At 37.8% G+C, this 24,682-nt stretch overlaps 1 protein-coding gene across 4 annotated transcripts; it reads right to left on the bottom strand.

Moving 5' to 3' along the window:
- Positions 1-378: 378 nt before the first annotated feature.
- Positions 379-24,524, bottom strand: LGSN (lengsin, lens protein with glutamine synthetase domain). 4 transcript variants are annotated; one of them, XM_056343445.1, is made up of 5 exons: positions 21,644-21,747; positions 18,292-18,481; positions 16,676-17,672; positions 6,149-6,327; positions 379-3,940 (listed from the first exon to the last, which is right to left on the bottom strand). In XM_056343445.1, the coding sequence occupies exons 2-5, from the start codon at positions 18,304-18,306 to the stop codon at positions 2,741-2,743; spliced, it is 2,391 nt and encodes a 796-aa protein (XP_056199420.1). In that variant the 5' UTR covers positions 18,307-18,481; positions 21,644-21,747; the 3' UTR covers positions 379-2,740. The 4 variants fall into 4 exon arrangements, with proteins under 4 accessions (XP_056199420.1, XP_056199418.1, XP_056199419.1 ...); XM_056343443.1 differs by lacking the exon at positions 18,292-18,481 and having other exon boundaries at positions 21,644-24,524; XM_056343444.1 differs by having other exon boundaries at positions 16,676-18,481.
- Positions 24,525-24,682: the final 158 nt, after the last annotated feature.

Genomic DNA, 24,682 nt, shown 5'->3' with positions numbered 1-24,682 from the left:
CATTGAGGACCAGTTAAAAATACATGTAGATTTATCTTACCTTGCTATAAGATAACCTGTAGAACAACAGCTCCAGACATTTTTTATTTCTAAATAATGTTTTTTTAACTGAATTTAATCAGATAGTTGGACATATACAACACAAGGGTTAGATCTGTTGTTATTTCTTCAATGCTGTGATACAAAAGCAATATGGATAATACATACAGTATAATAATGAACTTCATGTTCATTAAACTCAGTTACGGAAGTCCATTATATATTTTCTGTTTAAAAGTGACTGTACAGAGTGACAGATAAATATAAATCCAAGACAAACCACAAAGTGCCTTATAAACCCACACAAAAATAATTGTTTGAAAATTGTCATAAGTAAGTAGCATGGCATCCTACTAACATATACAAAATTAAGAGAAAAATACATTTTGTTATCTGATTCTTTCATTCATTTTGCCATCCTTATAATCAGGTCCAGAAGTACAATGTAGAAAGTGAACTTAAATATCTTCTCTGTTTTCAACTTCAAAATGTGGTCAGTGTTATGACAGGGTAGGCTTATCCAAGTCCCAAAAGAACTGAAAGAGCCATGTAACTCAATTTTATAAGGTATTTCATTGAGAAGACTGAGTTCACTCATGTTTTGTTGAATATGCTTTATTTTTAAAGAATAATTTGTGAAAAGCAGATACAGATCTAAAACTGGATTTTGGAAACTCTGGTGTGGGAATGTGTTTCTATTTTGAGATCAACTTCTAGATAAACTTTGAAATTAAAATCATTATGACCGCAGAAGCTTAAGACATGTTCCATAGCCTTTTCTGGTATAGCTTTACTTAGCCAAAGTATTTACTACCATAAAAAAATCCTATCAACCACATTAACACACGTCATACATGCAGTGTTGTGCTTTAGTACATCCTTGCCAGATGAAGAACCAAGGAATAGCTCTTAACCCATGTGACTGTTGGGACTAAATAATGAGTATAATAAGTAAGCTGTCTGAGCAAGGAAAGAATTTTTATGGGTGTCTTCTGCCAGGAGCTTGTGAGGATGAGAGTGGGAAACAACCAGAAGAAGACAGGAGACAGGTCAGAAGACACACAGATTCCCAGAGCCCCTGAAAAAGTTGTAGGGCAGCAAAAGAGAGGCATATTTTCAGAATGGGAAGTTCAGCTTAAATGCAAGGCTAGAACTGACCAATGTAAATCAGCCTGGAACAAAGAAAAACAGTCTCATGAGGTGAGGCACCCAAAAAAAAATGGGTCAGATGAGTAAAGGAGGGAAGCAAATCCACCCACCAAGCACAGACTGAAACAAGGGAATGCATTTATCATATTTTCTTAGATTATTTATTCCCTCTTGCTACCTGAGTATAAAGTGAGTTCTTCTTTGGAATTCCACAGAAAGTGTTTGTGTACCAGGCAAATACATTTCAAGTACAATACTCCATAGGGGAAGAGTGGAAGATCCATCAGTAGGCAACTAGCACATTTCTGTTCACACCTCCTAGTTCTGCAAGTTGACAGAGGCATTGGCTGAATCTTATTTTTACTGCAATGATGACTAAACACTTTCGCTCACACTTTCCTACACATAGATCAAAATATTGTGACAAGATAAAGAACATCAGAAATCACAATTCATGGGGAGGTGGGGTATGAAACGAGGGTTATCTTTAATAGCAAAGGATGACAGTGGCAACAGTAATGAAAACAGAGAACACATCTAAAACCCACCTCTTGCCATTCCAAAACCTTTATTTTTCTTTACACCAGCTGCCATTTCTAATTTTATGATGAGTCTTCTCTTCCTCTGCTTTAGCCACTGTTTGCCAGTCTCTGAATTCACATCTTCACTTGTTCTTTTTGGTTTTATGTTTCTGTTCCTCTCTTCACTGTCATCTTCCTCATCCTTGATAACATTAGGTTTCCCAATAAAGTCCAGTTGGAGCTCTTAGTTCTCTGGCTTCTTTGCCCTTTTTTTCCTCATTTGCAGTACAACTCTGCACTAACCCATTAATTATCAAAACAGACATAATACCAGCTCCTTTTTTATTGCACAGTGGCCTTATACTCCTGGCTTTCTATGAACAATTCCCTCTTAAAGCCACCATTTGATTTCTTGTAGTATCGTTATTCACCATAATTCTTGCAAACCTCATTCAGCAGCAGAATTCCTGATGTATGGATTATTTTATAATCCCTCTCCTGGACCTCAGGTTCTACAGCCACAATCCTTTGCCCCTCTTTCTGCAGTGTTCATCATTCTAGCCTGGTTTATCAGATTCTTCTGGTTTAGCCACCCTTCAGCTACTGGATAGTCTGGGAGAAATCCCATAACCATGCTGAACAAGAAATTTTCCTCCTTCACCAGTTCTCCTGTCCCGTTGCCCTACCCACCCCCATTATTCCTACTTCTCTGCACTTTGCACAGTCCCATTACAGATGTACAGATGCTCGTTTCACCTCTTTCCTTCTTTTCACCAGCAAGTCTGTTCACTTAAATTGAAAAAAAAAAAAGTTTTTTAAAAGCCTGTTGAAGTTATTTTATGAGTATCAGCTTTGCACTGTCCTGAATGTACATGGACAATAAAATGCAGTCAAGTCACCATGTACTATACAAAGGAGAGAGGGAAATTCCCAAAGCATTAAAAACATTTTAAAATATATTTACTAATTTCAAGATTCTTAGCCATTCACTGTATGCATTTACACGGCATCACTACAGAAGAGTGCTCCTTCTAAATAAAATAACCCAGGCATTTATTCCTTTCACTATCCATTTCTTCAGTTTCTAACTCATAATGTTTCATGGCAACAAAGTATCGGATAAAAGTTTCGCCTAATGCTTCCTTAATGCATGAATCTTTCTCAAGTGCAACAAGAGCATCTTCCAGTTTCAGAGGGACTGAGGAATGTTTCAGGTCAGCAGTGTGATTTTCTTCTTGGAGCATATCATCATACCTAAGACCTCTCTTCACTCCATCTAGACCCGCAGCAATAGTGGCAGCAAGCACCAGGTAGGGATTTGCTGTAGCAGAACTTAATTTATTCTCGATCTGAGTGCCTTTTCCACCATGGCATTTGACATTAAAGGCACAGCTGTTATCATTATATGCCCATTTTGCATTTACAGTCTCTTTTGATTCTTTACTGTATTTAGAATAAGGCTTACGGCAGCTGGTGGTAGGAGCCATCAAGCAGCTGATAGCTGCTGTGTGTGCCAAGAGACCCGATAACCAATTTTTTCCAATATCTGAGAGCTCCCCAACTCCATAACCAGCAGAAAACAAATTCTTCTGGCCATTCAAATCCCACAGGCTATGTGAAAGAGCCCCTGAATTGTAGAAACCTGATTCTGAGAAAAAGCTAGCCACATAGTTATACTTCTTAGCTACCTCTTTAATGCCTGTTCTAAATGTGAAGGCACTGTCAGCAGCATCTATGCCAAATGCTGGATGAAAAGTGATCTCCATTTGCCCAGGCCCACTGGAAGAAGAAAAGCTTTCAATGTTGGCACCAGCATAATACATTCCTTCAATGAGCTCCTGAATGAAAGTCTGGTCATGGTTATTTAGTATCGTGGCTGCAGGAAAGGATATTGTCTTCGAATTTACAACCTCAGTAATGCCATAAATACAAAATTCATAAGTGAAGGCAGAGTGCAGAGAAAAACCATTGTCCTGAAGCTGGCTCAGCTGTTTCTTGGCAATGTGCCTCGGCGAGGTCATTAGCGGGTTGCCCAGCACGGTGAAGGAATCACATATCACTCTTGCCGTCTGCTCAGTCCAGGGTAATATTCGAAACGTTGATAAATCAGGGTTCAGGATTATGTCACAATTAAAATTGGTTGCATTTATGTAATCTAATTCATTATCTTTAGGATTCAATGTCAGCTCAAGATAACTTCTGGGCATGGCAACACCGTGAATTGCTTTCTCCTAAACACAGAGCAGAATCACAGATTACCAAATGAGAAAAGAACTGAATGGTATTTTTATGTATGTAAAATATATAAAACTCAGATTCTTAGTAAGAATCATAGTATTTTTCCTGAAAGAACACTAAAATGCAGTGATCACCGAAGTGGAGAGCAACAGCCAGTTCTGTGTCATTATGAAGCAGAACAACCTTCTACAAGATTGGTATGAAAACCCTGGCATCAAGTATCCCAAATGACCGATTTTTAAGTTTCCATAAAAAAATAAGCAAATGTTCAACACTTATTCTTGCATGGTCTTTATACAATTATGGACATCACCAGTTAGGTACAAAAGTTGCTAGTCAAACATATCTATACTCTACTAGGCTTCCATATCCTCTGAGTATTTCCTTAACATATATCCAAGTGGCCACACAAGACTCATGGCAATATGAATTCAGGTTGTGTCTTCTCTTTAAATGCCATTAACACATACCTCACTGCTTTTCAGATGCACAGTTTAACTGAAAAGTCTCACTTTCTGGACTTAATAAGTCTGGGGGTAAAATGGCAGGGAAGCACTTCCACATGAGAAATTATTCTAATGTTCCGGTGCTCCCCTGTATAGTAAACAGGATAAACCCATAGTTGTCCTTCCCCATTTGAAGACAGAGGTTCAGCTTACACAAATGAAATGTAGGTAGAACCCCAGGGGAGGACCGTCTACCTTCAAACAAGCACCTTTACAACTTACCATATATTCAAACCTTTAGCTGATGAAAACTGCAATTATGCCAAGTTCTACCAAGTGAAATTTGGCTTATGTTTACATCTTACCTTTATTCTTCTAAGGGAAAGGATCACCATCGGAGTGAGCAGGGGAGACAGAACAAACCTAGGAAGGGGCAAGCTCAGAGCTGAAAAAAACAAAATTTCGCCTATCCAGATGGAAAATTGTTGAAATACCTCAAATTGCATATGGTAGCTTCTCGTAAAATAAATACATAAATCAAGTCCACCTTCTCTTAAGTAGGTGGTAGTTTAGTGGTAGTGATTCTGCTTGTGTGACACATAACCAAAACCGCACAATACGGTGAATACTGCTCCAAGATGTCTAAGATGTCCCTTTGATACTGAAAAGGCGTTGAAGATGATTACCCTATAGTACTACCTCTCCCTCCCCCAAACCCTTATGCTCCCCCCCCCCCCCCCCAAAAAAAAAGGAAATTACTCTCAGTTGCTCTGTATGCATACGTGTGTGTGTGTACATGCATACACATCTTTTTAGTGTCCAGAAATATAGACTGCCATGCAAAGTTCCAATTTGTTTAGATGGTAAGGTAAACACAAAAGCTGTCTTTGAACAAGTTAATCTAGACATTTGCAATTTGATATAGCAGCTGAAAGTGAAGTTACAATTAACCTACAGCCCCTCACAAAAACCTAAATTACTGAAAGTTCGTTTTGATAAAATCCAAATGACAACAGAGAGAGAAAATTTTATCTAGATGATAGAGTTGCAGTTTAGCAACATCTAAAAGAGAAATAACAAAATACAGCTTAGACTTCAAAAGGAATTTGAAACAAAAGTGCTCAACATTTTTTTTTGTGATCACTCAGTAAAGCTTAAAAATATTCGTAGTGATATGTGAAGTGAAAGTATGTTGTAGTTACGCACATGAAGTATCACACAAGCAATATACTGGAAAGGCTGATTCATCAAGGATACACATGGTGAGGACTGCTTCCTAATTTGATTCTTATTTCCTGAATCATTAATATGGCAAATATTACTATTCAGTCATCATGAAACCCAACGGTATTTTCTATTGTGATTGATGACTATAAAATTTCTCATAACTAAAGTGATTTTCATTCAGTCATTTTCTTTCTTTCAGTGTTTATTCTTTTCTTTTTGCAATTTACTGATGTTCAGTAGAACAAAATCCTTATAATAGATTAAATCTGAAAAGATAATTCTGAGGGAAGAGATTATTAGAAGTTCAAAAAACTGAAATTACTGGCCTTATTTAACTAGGTTACTGTTTGAGGGAACAGAGAAATAGCTGATAGCAGTAATGAAAAAAAGTCCAGATCCCTTGGGAACAAGTGGAGGGAACAGATAATTTGTTCTAAGTTTGGGTTTCTCCCTGCACTATGGAAAAAATATAGGTTAAGGACAGGGCCATGAAAACATAAAGGTACAGCTAGAAACCAGAAAACTTACGTGAAAAAAGCGAGAAGGAACATTCTTTGATCTTGACACACCATGGAGGTCTATCGATTCAAATCTGACAAACTGTACGTTGTCCCTGGCCATCTGCTGCTTAATAAATTCAATATGAGAGAACAGGTGAAGGAGAGTTGGACCTCCGAGGCTGTTTACATCAGACTCTCTGCTGGATGCTATAAGTGAAGAGGAATGCTCACGTCAAACAAAATAATGAGTGCTGGAATACAGGCTGTTCTCCTAAAAAGTGCAATAGTGGGAAACTGTGACATGGAGTGTAAAAACAAAAATAAGGAAAAGATATGGATCATGAAACATTTTTGTAAATAAACACACTTTTTTTCCCCCTGAGGACCTGTACAAAATCCCTTGGATTTTTGAATGATTGATAAACTTTTTTTCAAGAGAACACAGGGGAATCATGTAGTAAAGTCAGGAATTTCCGAGGGATACCTCAGCTGCTTCATTGGGTGCTTTTAGGAGGACAAATGGCAGCTGGATACCTATTTCCCACTGAAAGCTGATAGAATTCAGATGATATATTTCTTCAATGCCTTTGAAAAGTGCATGGATACAGAAACACGACAAAAAGGGCATTTATCTTCTACTAAACCTTTCTCAAGACCTCCTGAGGAGGACTGCAGTCTCCTCCACCACAGGCAGCAGACTTTTAAGAGAAGTTTATACATTTATTCATTTTCTGTTAAAGTGTTGTCTTCTTAACTGTATTACAGCAGCTGTGGGACTGTATAAACTTCTTGGCATGAAAGCAGTAACATCTGAGTATAACTTCTGGCATGGAGCAAAGAGCTGGGCATAGTGACTTCATCTCACAAACCTCCCTATCTTTCAGCTTGCTTTTCTTTTTACTATGTATTGTTATTATTCAAGTTAGACTACATAAGAGATTAATTTCCATTTAGCACAATAAACTAAATAGACCAAGGGTAAAATTTTATATTAAGATACGGAAAAAATGTGAAAAAATATTTCTTTCTGCATTTCTAGGAGGAAATTCCTCCGTTCTTCCTGAGAATATGATCAGATGAAATTTTGCAGAACATTCAGATCTACAATGGAAGATCACCAACAGCAACCATTCACCACCACCCTTCAAGTGGAAGTTAAAAGCTTCATGCTGAGGCACAGCAAAGGGTGGTGGGAGCACTCCCAATCTCTCCAGAACCAAACTACCCAAACTAGAGCAGACCTCCTTTAGCAGTAGCCAGCAGGCACACACACATCTTTTTGACCTCTCCTTTGGGGCTAGTAGGACCGCCAGCTGCGAGGCTGTAAGGAGGCTTTCCAGCTCACCCAGCACAAGGCTGTCTGGTTATTCCCTGAGAAGACAGCAAATCTATCCACAGTCACAGATTCCTCAAAACCTTTGCATCTTCCAGCTTCAGATGGCAAGGAGGTGACAAGGGTGCTTTAGGTCAGTAAAGTAGAAGAGGTTAAGTAACAACAGTGTTCCCTGAGGAATGACAGGTGAAAGCACAGGACAAAATTTTAAGTAAATGTAAGAGTCTATAGGAAAATACAGCAAAAATCAAAAAGGTAGAAGCAAGAAAAGAATAATTTTGTCACATCCACTTCTTCTCATGACATATTTCCCCTTGGTCTGCTTCAGCTGTAAGCTGCTTATGGAAACAGCTTTTTTCCACTGTCTTCTATGAACATTAGGGCACTATGTCCTTGACAAGATATACATTACATGAGGAAGTCCTGTTTAAATATTTTGTGTGACACTCACTCTGCTAGAGATGCTGCCAAAACACAATAGCAAGCAGGGGAGATATGTAAACTGGCCTTGTCTTGTGTATGTCATCCCAGTAACAGCTATTCGAATACCACTTCAGTCATCCCATAACGTTGTTTTACAACGCAAATGTTTACTTCCATTTAGCAGATACGACCTCTTTATGAACTTGACCATCAATTAGAAGTTTATTAACAGATAATAAACTGTGGCTATATATTAGATTAATAGAATTTTAAATTATTCTGAAAATCTTCCTACAGATTACAGTGAGTAGCATTTTCTTCAACTCCAGGGACAGAAGCCTGAGTAAAAAAGTAAAAAGCCTTTTTGCCTTTGTAAAAGCAGTGGTCCACCTCTTATTCTACACGTGTTTAATGTCCTGTGCAAAGACGGTAGATGTTTCCTGTCTACCTATCACACAGAGATTTTTATGTCTTCATATTACTCAAAGTAAAGTTTGACTGGCAACCCTTGACATCAGAACATTGTACTTTTGATGTACATTTTGCAAGTATTTCTTATAACTCCCCAAAATGTTACCTGTTAAATTTGCATCTACTGAACAAATATTTTCCAGATAAAAACATATAATACATGAAAACAACAACTTCGACTCTGACCTAAGTAATTCTTTAGATTGGTATTCCTAAGAGACATAAGTGATATAAAATCAATATCTTAGAAAAACACAAATGTGATATGCATTCATATTAATGATGCATGGATTTATTTAAAAAGTACAGCTACAAATACACTTAATTTAAAAATCTACCAGTGGTAGGTAGTTTTCCAAATTTTGTATATATCTATTATCTTCAAGCTAAAGATATTTGAATAAATGCATTAATACAGGACTAGATTATTTGAAATAACATCAAGTAACAGAATATTCCTCTAAAGTAATGTTTTTGAAGAACACTAAGCAAGCACAAATGAAATTGAAGAAGCAAGAATTTGTCTTCTCCACTTGGACTTGTTATGATTAATGACAGATACTTTTAAATGATGAGAATAAAATTTATATATTGATCTAGTATTAGTGTAAAATTAGGTTATATACCAGTCTAGACAGCCCACTAGTCAAAAGACAGATACTTATTCATTTACCATAGCCTTTATCCAAAATCTGTTAGGATCAATAAAAACACTCCTGCAGCTTTCACACACTTTTTAGAGGAAGTTCATCTTTTAAATCATTTGCAGCTTATCTTTCCCATTGAAATAAATTTCTGTAAATTGTATGGTAGATAAGAAATATCATAACTTAATACCTCTGATTTTGGAAATATAAAAAGGGATCTGTTTCTTAAATAATCTTTAGTGAAATAACTACTGACAGTACTTACTTTTCTCCAGCACAAGTCCCAAAATGTATTTTCTTGATAGCCGCTACATAAATCATGGGCAAACTAAGTCTGTGAAACCAGTGATGGCTAAAGTTTGGAAAGGTATACTAAGGAACTGAGTACTCTGTCCTTTCCCAGTCCTTACGGTCATTATCCAGAGCATTAGTTACTAGAGATAAGGTAGCTAATAAGTAAGTATTAGACAGGTCTAGCTGACTTAGATACACAGTCTAAAGTCTTACATGCTTATGAGGGAGGACTGTGTTCATGAGTGTAACTGTTTCCCTAGCTCTCTGGGCCTCTAGAAATACTGGCATTGTTGTTTTCATTTCAGAAAATCTACTTGTGGAAACATGAACGTAAGTTTCACAACTTTCTCAGATTTTGTTTCAGATTTTCAGTTTAAAATCAAATATAAATCCAGACTGGCCATCTTTCTTAAAGCAGAATGGTACATACAGATCCTTAGATATCTATATCAAATCAGTAGTAAACAGAAAAGCACATTATGTTTGTGTTTCTATGGTTCGATGTGTATTTCCCATTTAAGTTACCACTGAGAAACAATTAGTATTACTCATTTTTCTTCTGTAAGCAGTATAAATTATCTGCAAATTTAAAGAAATTATTTTACATATTTAAAAATTATTAATAACACAGAACTAAATATATTACCAAAAAATCTACAAATTTTATAGGGTTTATTATTATTTCTAGCAGAAGAGTGGCACCACTCTTGGGTTATTAATATTGAAATCATTCAAATTGCTGAAGGCAGCTTACATAAGGCTACAACAAATGGTTAACATCAGCTTTATCTTCTCAGCAATAGAAAAGTGCAACAATAGAAGAAAGTGCATGTCCCAGATCAATCTGTCTTTATCTGCTTGTTCAAAGAAATCCTTTCCCATGGTCCCTTATTAGATCACACCGCATCTAAAGCAAACAATTTCTCAGCTCTATAAGAGGTGGCTGTGTCAAACTGATGAAATGAAAAGAACGTGCTACCTGTTTCCAGGGAGTTGACAATAACACGAACAGGCTGACCTGAAAAATGTAGCAATATTGAAACTCTTCACCGAGAAACATGACCACCAATGTAACATAAGGCAGTAACAACAGACACCAGCAGGTAGACTCCAGGTACAAATCATGCCCTGGAAAAAGAGACATGTTTCCATCAGTTCTTCCCCAGCATCTTCCTCCCACTGCCTCTCCAGCAGCACCAGCTGTACCAGCCATGCTCCCTCCTGACACGACCCTGCTGCAGCCACGCCGCTGCTGCTCACCCTCCTGTCCCGTGAGATGAAGTCTGGGCACGCCTGTCCCACACCGGACCACACATCCCTCTGCTCTGAGGCACACTGTGGCACCTGGTACTGTCTCAGTGTGGTAGGGAAATAAAAACCCCTGCGAGCATAGCAATTGGTATGCCAGTCAAGGCATCATTTCGTCACTCTAGAGCTCTCTTGGGCACTGGCTATTAACAGGAAAGGCAAGGTGTTCCCTGCAAAAGAATCTGTCTAAAGAGAACGATGGGTTTTGCAGTTCTTTACTGAAAAGGTGGTCTTGTTGCTAGGACTAGAAGGGTTAATATCCAAAGTTGTCTTAATTTCTTCTTCATCCTTGGAAATCTAATACTGAGGTGTATTGGGTCTGGCTGAGCCCCATAGCAGCCCCCACAGCGCTGTGCTCGCACAGCACCAAGGCTGTCTCTGCCTCTCCAGCCTCCCCCCTCTCACCACTAGGCTGGGGGTTGGCAAGATCTTGGGAGGGGACATAGACAGGACAGCTGGCCCAAAGTGACCAACGGGATATTCCATACCATACGACGCCTACTCAGTAATAAAAGCTAAGAGAAAGGAGCAGGGAGGGGGGCATTTGTTATTTACAACATTTGTTTTCCAGAGCAACTGCTACATGCACTGAAGCCCTGCTTCCTGGGAAGTGGCCGAACATCACCTGCTGATGGGAAGCAGAGAATAACATCTTTTGTTTTTCCTTCACTTCCACATGCACAAATTTTGCTGTTGTTTCATTAAACTGCCTTTACCTTGACCCACAAGGGGGTTTTTTCCATCTTATTTTCTTCCAACCCTGTTCTGCTGAGGAGGGCGGTGACAGAGCGGTTTGGTGGGCACCTGGCACCCAGCCAAGGTCAACCCACCACATGAGGGCTCTGATGATCTATATGAATATTGACTCCCTTTATGAAAACGAATACATGGTGCTGCTGATATCCATTAGCAGTGAGTCCTACAGGGTAATCAACACCTACACTCTTCTGAGTCCTATGGAAATTCCTGTCAGTGCTAATTTAAATACATCTGCTCTTCCTTACAGGACTTTTATTTGTGTATTTGAGAACAGCCAGTCTACTTTGTTTGTACAGCATGTTAATTAGTGCTCTCCCATTTCTCTGCAAACATTAAGAGCCTCTATTTCTCAGCCCTTCTATGACAGCTTTTCCTATGCCAGATATAATTTTTAGTGGTAATATTAAAAACCTCTCTTTTCTATTCCCATCTGTTTTTTAACATGAACATGGACATAAGTACTGGGTTACATTTGAATAGTACTATTGATATGAATAGTGATCAGAGGCATTTTCATTTGAAAACATTATATAATTTACATTTCTGTTTCACCCAAAAACAGTTTTGCCAAAAATTATTACTGATAGGTCAGTAAAGTATTTGATTTCTGCAGTAAAGTAAATAAAAAGTTATTTCCTACCTCATATTTTTGCCTCTCTACAAGACCACTAACCCCTTATGGGAATACATATGTAAGCATACCAGAAACTTATCAAAGCATAGGAGACAGTAAAAATATTTTCCTGATCTGTTCGATACTGATACTTTCAAACTTTTTTCCATCCATTTCTTTGTCTCTTGATAGTCTGCTTTCTTGATCTTAACTGTGAAGAAGGCTTTTTTACTGATATGGTCATGGAGAAGTTCAGCGCTTTTTTGTTAACTTTTATATCTAATTCAGAGACCAATGAACAGCTTCAATTATCCATGAATTATTCTTTCCAAACTGTATGACAACAACATGACACAGCTTCTCAGAGGAGCTACATCATTAAGAATCGAATAGAAAATAAGACTTTATTTCTCAATAGATGAAAGATAAAATAAATCATCCATATTTTTCAATCTTCCACGGTGTTTTATAAAAATGGCTTTTCTTTATTGAATGAGAAAATTACCATAATTTTGTAGGAAGGTTAGAAAATATTCCACCTAGGCAAGAGGATTTGAAATCAAAATATGCAGGTGTCTGAAAAAAAATTAAGGTGAGTAATACCCACTGGAACTATCTAACTAGTAATCCTAAATATGATGGATCATATGTGGCATGCCTACCTTCAAACGCAAACAGAAAATCTGGATTTAAGGAAGGAATCACCAAGCATAGTTGCATGAACAGAGGTATACACTATTGCAAGCTAGGTAGCCCCTTCTGGTCTGAAATGTTTCATCTAATTAAAAAAAGTTCAAGTGAGAATGAGTGAGAGTGCCTCATTAAATGGGAAGCAAGGTTATCTAGGGAAAGGAAGATTTTGCACAGTATTGAAGGTAAAGACTAAACTCTTCTTGAATATGCTGTAGAAAGTGAAGCAGCTGGCAGAGACATCAAACGGAATGCATTTCACTTACATATGTCTAAACTAATTATTCTGGCAACCTTTCACTATTAATAGAAAGAAAGTATGCGTCTCCAATGGGTAGGAAGAATTACTGTGTGAATACAGGAACCAGAAACAGATAAGTTGGATCTCACCCAAAAGGGGACAAAATAGACCAGAAAGATAGGATGGAAGTGTTGTCTTAGCATTTTTATTTTGTATAGATTGAAGGGAAAAATGGAAAATCATACAGAGTCACAGAGCAGGAAGATTTCAGCTGTTGGTATGGAAGATAAAGGACTCAAGAGTTTTGATTTGCTTTAAAGAAAAATAGCTGCTCTTACAGCTTGTGAGGTAAAAAAAAAGGAGTAAGTTGTATACAGCTCAGTTCAGAGGGAAAAGGAAAGAAATAGGCAGAAAATATGATGGTTTTTGCAACAGAACATAAGGGTAATCAAGAAGGTTTAGAAAGTAGCTGAGCTTCAGCCCTGATATGTTCAAGTTGAGTTCAAAATGTTGAAAAAGAAATATTAGAAAAAAATTCTTGAACTACAGATAGGAGATGAGGAAGGAATACAAAGGAATAATATGGCTTCAGTTTTTTTCACTTTAGGAAAGGTGCAAGAACAGCACAGATTACATAAAATAAAAGCAGAGAAGAGTAGCAAGTGAAAAACATAGTCCTAAGTAATCGCCAGTGTAAGATGTGGTTATTCCACAGGAATGACTGCAGAGGCAGTGAATATGAAGTGTCCACTTATGTCTCCTGATTGTCCACTTACAGCTCCAGAAGAACATTTCTATTTCTTTGCCGCTACACTATACTACACTACACTACTAATGCTATTTCATCTGAATTTTTATCTGAAATTTCATCTGAATCTTTACTGTTTGGAATAATCCCTCTTGGTCTCCCAAGAATGCAAGTGCTGAACAGTTTAAGAAACACCAGATTATTAACGACTACATACCAATTTGCAGAAGTGCACATCATTATCACATATAGTTATGCAAATAAAATTCCTAAATTCATGTTAGTGCAGTCAGTAGATTTGCCTAATTAACTACATGTTTCAGTTTATATCTTTCCATGGGGATGAATTAGATTAAAAGAGCTTTAGGTTCAGCTCCAGTTTCACTGGCACTATCCAAGTAATACTTTTCATACTGAACCAAGTATCTTGCATGTCTGTCTCTTTTCTTTTTTTTTTTTCCCCATGTCCAAGCACTTCTTTTACAAAAGAGCTGACAAGCAATGGACAGAATGCACATACAGTAATATTTCCACAATTTCCAATCAGAATTTTGGAAAAAATATATGGAGTTATTATTTTAGAGAGATGTTAACCACATAACTACCATGACTGGATTTCAGTCCTCTGCATTACACTGAATCATTAAAGTTCAGCTGTATGTTTAGCCTTTCTGCTGCTGACCTCTAGAGATTATCCCCTAACTGTGTACTTTTAGAACAATAAGGTGCCTTCCTGCTTTGGCCATATCTCAACACAGAGTAGATCTGAAATACAACCTCTTGTAATTTTCCCAAACATTTTGGAACAAGATTTCTGATTTGAGAAAGTTCAAATATTTGAAAACCTGTGAACTACAAGAGGCTGCATTTCAGATCTACTCAGTATTGAAATATGTTTAGATCCAAGACTTCAGGCACTTTGGTAAGTAAATATTTAATATTTAAATATTTAAAATATTTAAGATAATATTTTAGTTATAAAAATTAAATATTTATGCTTTTATCTTATCAGCCTTAATTGTCACTGGCAGCAAGGAAATACTGTTTATTCAACAGCTCACTAAAGAGTGCAGAATTTCATTTAAAACTTTCTGCTCTTAAGTTACTGAAGGTATTCAAAAAATTAAATTTCAAACACATGTATTTCTAAATAAGTAGAAATATTTCTGTGCATTCCCTTTACTTGTGTAGTAACACAGACTGAGCCTTACAATTTGTTTGGTCAGCACAAAATAGAATCCAAACCTCATGAGATTCCTAAACTTTTGGGTTTTGATATGTTTCTGATGAGCTAAAACAGCTTTCCCCCACCTTCCTTCACAGTTCTCATCCACAGTTCTCTTACGGTCTCGTTACTGCCAGTGATGCAGAGTAGGACTAACCCAAGGTAGCTTTAGGCATGTCAGAGTTAGGCAAATAACCTAAACTAATCATCATGGGAATTCGTCCCTACTGAGTGGAAAGAAATGCCCACTTTCAGAGGTTAATTTTCATCAACGCCTAATATCTCTTCAGAGCCAAAATGTCTACCTTTTCCTACCGAACAGGTTATAAACTTGGATTAGGCACTTCACTTTAAGTGACTAAAAGTGGTTTGAAACCTCCCTGTGGGATCTGCAATTAATCTTATCAGTTCCCTGTACCGTGTAAATGGCATTATGACAAAGAATAATTATTCCTGTATTTTAAAATACATTTGCTGGGTTTGCAGACAAAAAGAAAACAGTAGTAATCTAAATTTGTCAATGCATTTCACCAGCCTTTAAGCAATGTGGAAAACCAATGTAATCTGGACAGGGAACAGCATCAAATTTAGGCTAAGAAATAATCCTCTAACCTCTTTATTCTGATAGACATGAATAGAGAGTCGTTTGAGCATGAAGTATCTTTTCAAAGCTTTATATTTCTCATGCAGTGCCATGAGTTAGCACAGATAATGTTCATGGATTTTCTTGTTTGGACTTGTTCAAATCGGGTAACACCATACTAAGAAATCCTGCTGTAGCTAACAACACCTGATATATTCAAATTGTCTGTTTCCAGAGTATGCAAAGCAATATTTCTACCCACCTGAAAGGAGACATTTAAAAAAGCAGGATAACTTAATACTGTTGTAAAAATTTAATTGCTATTATTATATTTTATTACATAGTTAATGATGGACAAGGTATTTTATCAAGAGATTCATATATCTTGTACCAGTGAGATACAGAGGGTCTGATGTAAGGGTAAAATGTAGATCCTGAAAAGCTGATAGTATGATCTTAGCCTGATGTTCCTGGAAATCTATTAATCTGATAACTATTCCACCAGCAAATTGTTGATTTTCCTGGAATAGGCACAAAACAACAAACTGCTAAAGCCCATTACATTATCATAGCTAATAGTAGCTTTCAGTTTGCTGATCCAGCTAGCCCAGAAGTATAGCTTTTACAGTTTCAAAGAAATCTCAGCCTATTAGTAGCAATTAATTGGCTCTGTAAACACTTCCAAAATGGACTTACTGAACAGCATGAAGGTAAATGGAAGTTCTCTGCCTCATTTGCTTTTCTTCCCCTACAGTTTATATGAGATGGTTGTACATTCCAGTCATCTCATAGGACAGATAATTGAAAACATCATCCCTACAAGGCAGCAATTTCCGCTGCTGGAAATGTTAACAAAAAGGAAATTTTAAGGAGCCCAGATGCCATCAGAGCTTTGCAGTGTCTACCTGACTTTTGGGAACTGTTGCCTGTGCTCACTTTAAATGACAAAATATTTCAGTTTCAGTGAAAAAGACATGACCGCTTGTGTGTGGCAGTTTTGGGCAGGCAGCTGGGATTCATAAATGCCTTATTTTTAAAAAAAAAAAAAGGTCGCATAGATGTAAAGTACAACATCTGATCCATCCCAATCACACAGAAAATGCAGGTATCAATTCTCTCATGTGCTAGCTCTGACTAAAGTTTGCAGCTTAACAAAACCCCACAAAACAACAGAAATATTTTTTTTAACAGGACATCAGGTGATGTTTAAATATCCTTACCGGCATGGCCTGCAGAGGGCTCGAACGGAATATCAGGAGCTGTGTTTTCTGCACGTGTAGAAGCTGCTGGTAGTCCCAGAATCAGTTGATCCACATCACTTCCCGCTGGTTGCTGCTGATCCGACCCGGCAGAGCTGAGGACCAAGAGAGGTTTGTTCTGCTGCCCCACTCCCTCCTTGTGGAAGCTGTGGTATTTTTGATTCTCCTCTCCAAAATGGGGACTAAAAGCCTCAAAGGGCCGGCCCTGCTTGTCAGCTGTTTTCTCCCGGGGCTTCAGATTTTTCTGAGAAAAAGTGCCACCTGTCTGGCCACTGTAATGGGGCCCATAAGCAGGCAGAGGACCTTCACTCAGCAGATTTTTCAGCTCTTGCAGACTTCGTTTAGAAATGTCAGGGGCCCCCGTGAAGGACTCTGCAGTACCGCTCCCTTGTGCGGTCACAGTACTGCCCAGGGCACCCATCTTGGCCACATGAAACTTGACATCTTTTTCTTGCATCGCACCCTGTTCTTCTTGCTTACTCTCTGCCTTCTTGCTGCCCTCTCCCCTGCGCACTGCCTCCGCACACCCAGCTTTCCCTGTGCTCCTCACAGGTTGCACGCCTGTGGGCTGCTCTGTTTTAGCTGGTGTATTTATTTCCTTGTGTATTTTTCCTGCTTTTCTTTTCCCAGTGTCAGCATATTCCTGGACTTCTCGTGTTTCTGCAGACATGTCTTCTTCCATGTCACTGCCAGTGTGGGAACCGTCAAGACCTCTTCTGTCCTTTTGTACTGGAGGGAAACCAGTTGGGTTTTGAAGAGACTGGTCTGATGGTGGTTCTGAGGAACTGGTGGTTCCTTGAAGTGGACAAGGATCTGGGATTTTTGAGGTGTGGGACAGCTCCATCTTCTCATTTTCTAAAGGAGGAATGTACTTTGTAGGACCTTTGACTCCCTTTTTCTTTCTGAAACCACATATATTGTTGCCATCAACTTCATCATTGTCACTTTCAGATGTGTTCTGTAACCAGCAATAAAATATACAACCAAATAACATGCATGAATGAAACAGAACATGGCAATGGAGTACAACCACCAGCTGTTTTTACCTTGTAGCACTTCCATTACTTCTTGCTGATGGAGGTCTCTGTGGACACTTACTGATCCTCAAATTGGGGGTCAGTATTTTGATTTAAAAAGCTCTCACAGGATTCTTTTTCTTATGTTTTAGAACAAAATTGGTGAATATGCCTTCATAATATATTTAGTATTTAGTAGATATTTCTTCATAATATCTTAGATTTAGTAGATAAAAATATAAGACGTACACTGTGTGACATCATTTGTCAAGCACATGCCCTTTAAATATGAAAAAAATTATTTTAATGGCTACATTTAAGTATATTCTTGCTCATATTAAAAACATTTGTATATATAAAAGAAACTAACTGCCCTGAAACACAGAACACTGGTAACTCTTAGTAAGTATGGGGACTGAAACCTGAAAATAAACAGCTTTTAAAGGAATTTGTGGATCTAATGTGGCCAAATAACTGAACTTCCAGGGCAGTGGTCAAAAGGACCAAAAAAAACCCATATTTGAATGTGTAAACAGGAAAGAACCAGAAGATGATGTTTACCTTTATATATGGCATTGGTATGATTTATATTGTAGTGCTGGGAGCAGATTTTTAAACAGATGAAAACATGGAGAAGGTGTAAAAAGAAGCTACAAAAATTAATCTGCTTCCATGGTCCCAAAGAATGTCAAGAAGTGTCTAGATCATCGTCCCTCCTGAGTATCCTGAACCTACCACAAGTGTGATTAATCTGATGGTGACAGGGAAAAGGACAGAAAATCAAAATCAAATACATGCAAATTTAAAAAAAAAGCAGAGATTTTAATGTTGTGTGTGATTAATTATTTCACAAATTATCAAGGTAGGCATTGAATTCTCCATCTCACAATGTCTTAAAACAGGCCCCACCATATGGTTTAACCAAAATATAAATCACTCCGTAGCCAATCACAGACTGTTACATTGCTTATGATTATCTTCTCAAGCACATATTTAAGACTTTCTAACTTAACCAGCAGTCCTTGATTTTCTTGGGTTGGGCTGGAATTAACACCTGTAAAAAGACTGGGAAATCAAAAGATATCCTCTGCATGAGACCATTCTTTACCTTTTCCACAAAGCAATAATCTGTACTCCCTCCAATTTCTGAACTTCCAGAAGAAGTAGGGATCTGCACAAAAGCAAAGTGAATGCCTGTCTAGATAAGGCAAAAGAGGTTCCTGCTGACAGACAAAAGCACGTAGAAGAAAAGGCAGAAGCGTCTCATGTGCATATGGAAAGGAACGGTTGTGTGACTTCCTTTAAGGTCATTAACACCTCCCTTATTCTATATTATTCCTCACTGTTTTCCCTGTTTTCTCATTATGTTATTTTCTATCATTATTTAGTCCAAAAATTTTCTCCTAGCACAGAAGTATTTCTTTCCTCTCTCCCTCTTGCTCTAAATTTCTGTGACATGTTGTATTTACAGCTACTTTGGGAGCCCGCTGGGGCATTGCTGTCAGTGTGGAAGGCAGCTGGCCACCAGCTCTATAGGCAGAATAATCCACTCTGTGCCTGTAACTCCCGTGCACGTATCTTGACAGTGACATACTTGTGATGCCCACTTGCAGTCAAACACAGTCTGGCTCATTTACAACAGAAATCCTTGCTTACCCCAGTTTTAGCACTCAGTTTTTAATGAACCTGTTTCTTCATCTAAAGGCTTTGGTTTATTACCATAACACACCCTATAATACCCCATAAAATAATTCTGGGTGTATTGCTGATACTCCCCCATGCAGAATAGACCTGATTCCTACATCATTCTGGAATATAAATGTAATGGAGGAACTTCCCTGAATAATGAAGGAAACAAAACCTGCTTATAATGGACAATTAAATGGAGAATTTTAACACCTCCATTAGTAATACAAGAAAATGAATGAAGCTGTGGGAGAAACAGTAGGGGTAGAGGAACCAGTGTCTGCCAAATGGAAAAAACCCAAATAATTTTGAAATAAAAATGGCAATACATTTAATTTCTAGACGTATAAAATTAATTTTTTGAGAGAAAGGAGAGAAGAGTTCCAGCTACAAAAGCCATAGTCGTTAAAAAATGTATTGTTTAATGAATTTATGAAAAATATTTTCTTAAATATCTTTTGTGGCAGGGGTTGCCTTCATTAAAATATCCTGATTTCTGTTTTATGAAGTTTTCAGAGTTCTTTTGCTCCCTTTCAAAAACTTGAAACTGGTAACATAATCATAACACCATTTGCATTTCTGCTTTATAACGTATTCCTACTCTCTGTGTTCAAAAATAACTATTGAAAATTTTAATGTTTGACCCAGTTTTTGCCCATTGTCCCTATTGTATATCTCTGAAAACTATTCAGTAAAATAACTGAAGGAAAGGTGAGCACATCCTTTTTTATAACACCTGTATACTGAAGTCAAAGAGCAGTTCATGTATCAAAAGCAATACATCAGAAAACTGCCTATTCATGTAATTAACCATTCTAAATGATTTCATGAACACAAGGTACCATCTCCACATTATAATGCTTACCAAAACAAATTCCTTTGAATAGACATGAGCAGGGTAAGGATTCATCACTTGTAAATTTATTAATGGAAACATTAATTTGCATTAGAACTCTAATAACTAGTGTGTCTATAGTCATCTACAAAGGATTTATTTTCCATGAAGAAATTGAGACTATGCATTTTGATCATCGACCTGAAAGAAATACTGCACCCATTGCTCACAAACACACACATTGGTTGTTTATACCTTCAGATAAATGAAACTGTTACATTTATACAGAGGTCAACCTATGCATTACTCAAGGTCCTTAGCATGAGGCGCACTGTGATTTTGTGCAGAAGAGTGAGTCTTTTTTCTAAATAAACTCAGATATTTATGGACTTTCATTTATAAATCGTTCACAGTATTTTTTGCAGTGAATTAAACGGACTTAACAGATTTGTTGCAAGGTACAAATACAGCATCCCTTCATATTCAAGCAGTTATATGCACGAGTTATGACACAGCTTTACTTGTCTAGTTGTTTACGTAGTGTCTACCATCAGGAAGGGCCCAGTACCTGGGCAGAGGGGAAAGCATCCAGGAAATAGGACTTACAAATCATCTGTTTAACTTCTTATTTTTAGTAAGTTTTTTTTCTACAGAAGACAGGCATGATTAAGTAAAACAGCAGCTTGAAAGAGTTCCAGTGCAAGTGAGCTGGGCACAGATCATGACTTAATTTCATGGAACTCTGTGTCCTGCTGTGCTGAAAGGAAAGCAAAACAGGCACGGCACTAATATGGCAAAAGTTCTGATAATATTTTATTTCATTGCTGAATGTTCCTATATTTTTGGTGTTGTGTGGCAACAGTAACAGGAGATACTGAAACTACTAGAAAGTTCTTCTGGCCAACATCTGTTTCAGCATCATTTTTTCTTTGCTTGTTTTCAAATACAGTTACTGGCAGTCTAAGTCAGAGGTCTTGAAAGTTCTGAAATTTGCTTCTCTTTCTTAGTAAGTGAACATTTGGGTGTTGATCCAAATGTTTCTGCCAGAAGGATTAGCTTCAAAATCTAAGCACTGTGGGCCACATTATGTCACAAATCTGAGATTCAGATTTTTCTTTCTAAAGATGTATCTGATGTTAATTGTCGCTGATAGGTATTGGTACTCCCCCAAGTTCTGATTTCCATCAGGACTTCTTGCCCCAGTGCTGCAACTTGTGCTGGTACACCAGCCCCCCCTGCACTGGGGGTCTGTGCCTGGTAAGGTTTCAGTAGGGGTGGACCAGCACCAGTCCTACAATAGGCAGGAAGAGTAGGAGTGGATCAAACTTCGTTTCCCATTATGGATAATCTCAACTCATACAAATAACAGCTTTGCTTGTATTCACTAGTTACCCGCCGCATCACTTCAGGTGCACAAGAGTCTGGATGTCTGTGACAATCCACAAGAGCGTAAGGGCTCCACTCGTGCATTACAGCAACATATTAGCGCACCGTGCATGTAGGAAGAGGAGAGAACAGAGGACAGTATCAGCAAGCGAGTATTTCAGCACTGTGCAGATGAAACTGCTTGCTCCACTTAACCCAATTACCTGCCACTTCTGGCATCCCATCAGGCTTCTACAGCTCATAGACATTTTCTATCTTGTGGTAACACAGAAAATGTATATGCATCTAAAGCAATTTTTCTTCATCAGTTTGTGTTTACTTTTAGGCTTCATATAAGCTCTGAAGTGGAACATTAGCTATACCATGAAATACAGCACTGCCAAAAGGCAGTTCATCTGTAAATATGCCAATCTGCAAGCTGAGAGCATTTGGAAATGCAAAGTGTTGCCTTTGGGAGGAATAATAAGCACTGAGGTTCCTGGTGTGTGAAACACAGGTGAAAATCCAAGGCGGTTCTTGAACTTTTGCCTTAGAAGGATTTTATAAGTGAAAATATATCTGTAATGTTCTACGAGGCAAACTCAGAGGCTGAGGAGGGAACCTTCTATTTTTCTCATACTTTTTGTTTGTGTCATGACCTCAGGCAAGACTGCAAACACTAATGGGTTTATAAACCTCTCTCAAAAACACATTGATAAAAAGAAACAGGGAAATGAGAAAAAGAAATGCACAGTATAGCACTTGAAAGGGGAAAAAAGGAAGAGAGGGAGTTAGTTTAAAAGATGCTCTGAGTAACCGTAGATGAATAGCTGCAGAAGGATTTCTATCAGAGAGGAAGGTGAAAGAGGCAAGATGCAACTGTAGCAGGAGCTTTTGTATATCTAATCAACAAGAAACCCCAACGTTCCTATTACTGGCTACCCAAAAAAGTGATGCAAACACTTAGCAAATTTCAGTACTGGGGTCTCAGTCACATTCTCATTTTCTCTTTTGTTTCAGATCATTAACCTATTTTAGCCACTATTTTAAGTTATGGTTAAGAAATCAAATTGTGATGATCTTCTGAGTTGTTGCTAAAGAATTTTCAAGAACAAAAGATTAATTTTGCAAAGAACATCAAAATGTCAAAATCCTGTATAACTAAGAATTAGAAAAACATGTGAAACAGAAAAGTCAAAATTACATAAGGTTTGATTGGCTGAATTTTTTATTTATGAAGAGTTAAACTGCTTCACTTAGGTTTGAATTTTTTTTCTATCATGTAAAACAATGTTTAAAAACTGAAATAAAAGTTTTCCAATCTAAAAAAACGCTAAGAATATTGTTCAAGTGATGTTGACATGTGACATTATTCACATTGTTCAGACTTCTTTCCAGTTCTATTTAAAAATCAACACAGTTTTAAAAGTATTTCAATTGCTACGAAACAGTAAGTGCAGAAGAACTCTTCTGGCCCACTCTGGCGGTTACCAGGTTACCCTTTACAGCCCCAGGTTGGTACAGTCAAGTTTAATTAATCTTTTTGTGTAGTAATGAATTTCAAAAACTAGAAGTAAATCAACAGGAGATGCTTCTTAAGACTTCACACAACAGTAACCATAAAGCAAGTATACCCGTGTCCAAGTGCTTTCCCTGCCCCTGCCCCTGATAGATGGAAAGCATTACCCACCTGCTCCCCAAGTAACCAGGCAGCGAAGGAGCAGAGAGAGGGCACAGGAACAAATTATCTACTGCTGGGAATTAATGCAGCTTCATTGCAGTCACTGGAGCCACACAGATTTGTACCAGGAGCGAATCTGGCCATGGAGTCATACGCAGGACAACACAGACATTTCCAGGGAGTAGCTCCAGGCACTGAGGGAGGTTTTGGCTCTTGTGCACAGTGCTAAAAAATGTGTGCTACAGACACTGGTGGCTTGTAAGGTAGAGACATGAAGATCACAGCACATTGTCAAGATATTGCTGTGACTAATTTCTCCCTCAGTGACCTTGTTTGATGAAGTGGCTCTTTGAGAGTAATATACTGCTGCAAAAACCTCCTAGGGAAGGACCTGCAAGTGGCGTAAATATTAGGTACGTGTGACTATTTTACAGTTAGAGAAGCTGAAGCACAAACTTGCCATAGGTCACAGGAAGATGTGCGGTAATATTAGGAGTGGAAGCAAAGTCTCCTTCAGCTTCAAAACTTTCAAATATACTCAAGATTATTAACGTCCTTCATGGAATGAGTTTAGCTCACAATATTGTGCCACTTATTTTCACATCTGACATCTGCCTTTATCTGCTACTCCCATCCAGAGCCTTCATACTATATATGCAATTACTAGATGAGCTTCTCAAGATCATTGGTTCCCTTGCTGCCTCAAAGCAACAGAGTTGTCTTTGTGGCAAGGTTATTTGTAAATGCTTTCCCTTGGACTATGCCACCTGCACCATGAAAAAAAAAAATCCCTAAAGTAAAATAGAGTCTCAAAATGAAGAGGCTGATCCTGCTCTCACAGTGATTTGGGACCACAAAAGTACACTGCTGGTGTCACCTCCAATTTGCAGCAATGTAAATGAGAGCTAAAAGCAGGATCCATTTAACAGTTGACTAATCCTCAGGAAGACATTTGCGAGAGAATGAACTTCATGATCTACAATAATTTTATCTCTAATTTCTATGACTCATTTCATATACAAAGATGGTCTAGGGGGCAGTCAGTGACTCAGAGTAGGTGCACCTCTGGCATATAAAGTATCCATTTGTTCACCTTGATAAGAATGTCTAGTAGCTTCAGCAAGTCTGCCCGCACTGTTACTTAAAAGCCACATTACATCTTTCTCAAAAATTTTAATGAAAAATTATTATTTAATGTTTTCACAATAAAATCTTCTGGACACTACTCAAAACAACTGGTACTTTTTCTTTTTTTCTTTTTTTTTTTTTTTTACTTTGTTGAAAGTATCTATTACAAATTCAGAACCAGAATTTGTTTTAAAATGCACTCATATAGAAACTGAGTAGCTCCACTTAGATTGGTAGCTGATTCAAGTGTGCCACTT

This window comes from Falco biarmicus, chromosome 6, assembly GCF_023638135.1.
Source record: "Falco biarmicus isolate bFalBia1 chromosome 6, bFalBia1.pri, whole genome shotgun sequence".
Taxonomy (NCBI): domain Eukaryota; kingdom Metazoa; phylum Chordata; class Aves; order Falconiformes; family Falconidae; genus Falco; species Falco biarmicus.
The sequence above is the reverse complement of the archived record's forward strand: the minus strand, read 5'-3'. Positions and strand labels throughout refer to the sequence as shown.

Coding starts and splice junctions, on each gene's coding strand:
- LGSN (XM_056343443.1), bottom strand. CDS start 21,721: ATGCACGAGTGGAGCCCTTACGCTCTTGTGGATTGTCACAGACATCCA. Junction 17,673..21,643: donor CACCTGAAGTGATGCGGCGG/GTAACTAGTGAA, acceptor TGCTGGTTACAG/AACACATCTGAAAGTGACAA. Junction 6,328..16,675: donor GCCCTCTGCAGGCCATGCCG/GTAAGGATATTT, acceptor CTTCACTTATAG/CATCCAGCAGAGAGTCTGAT.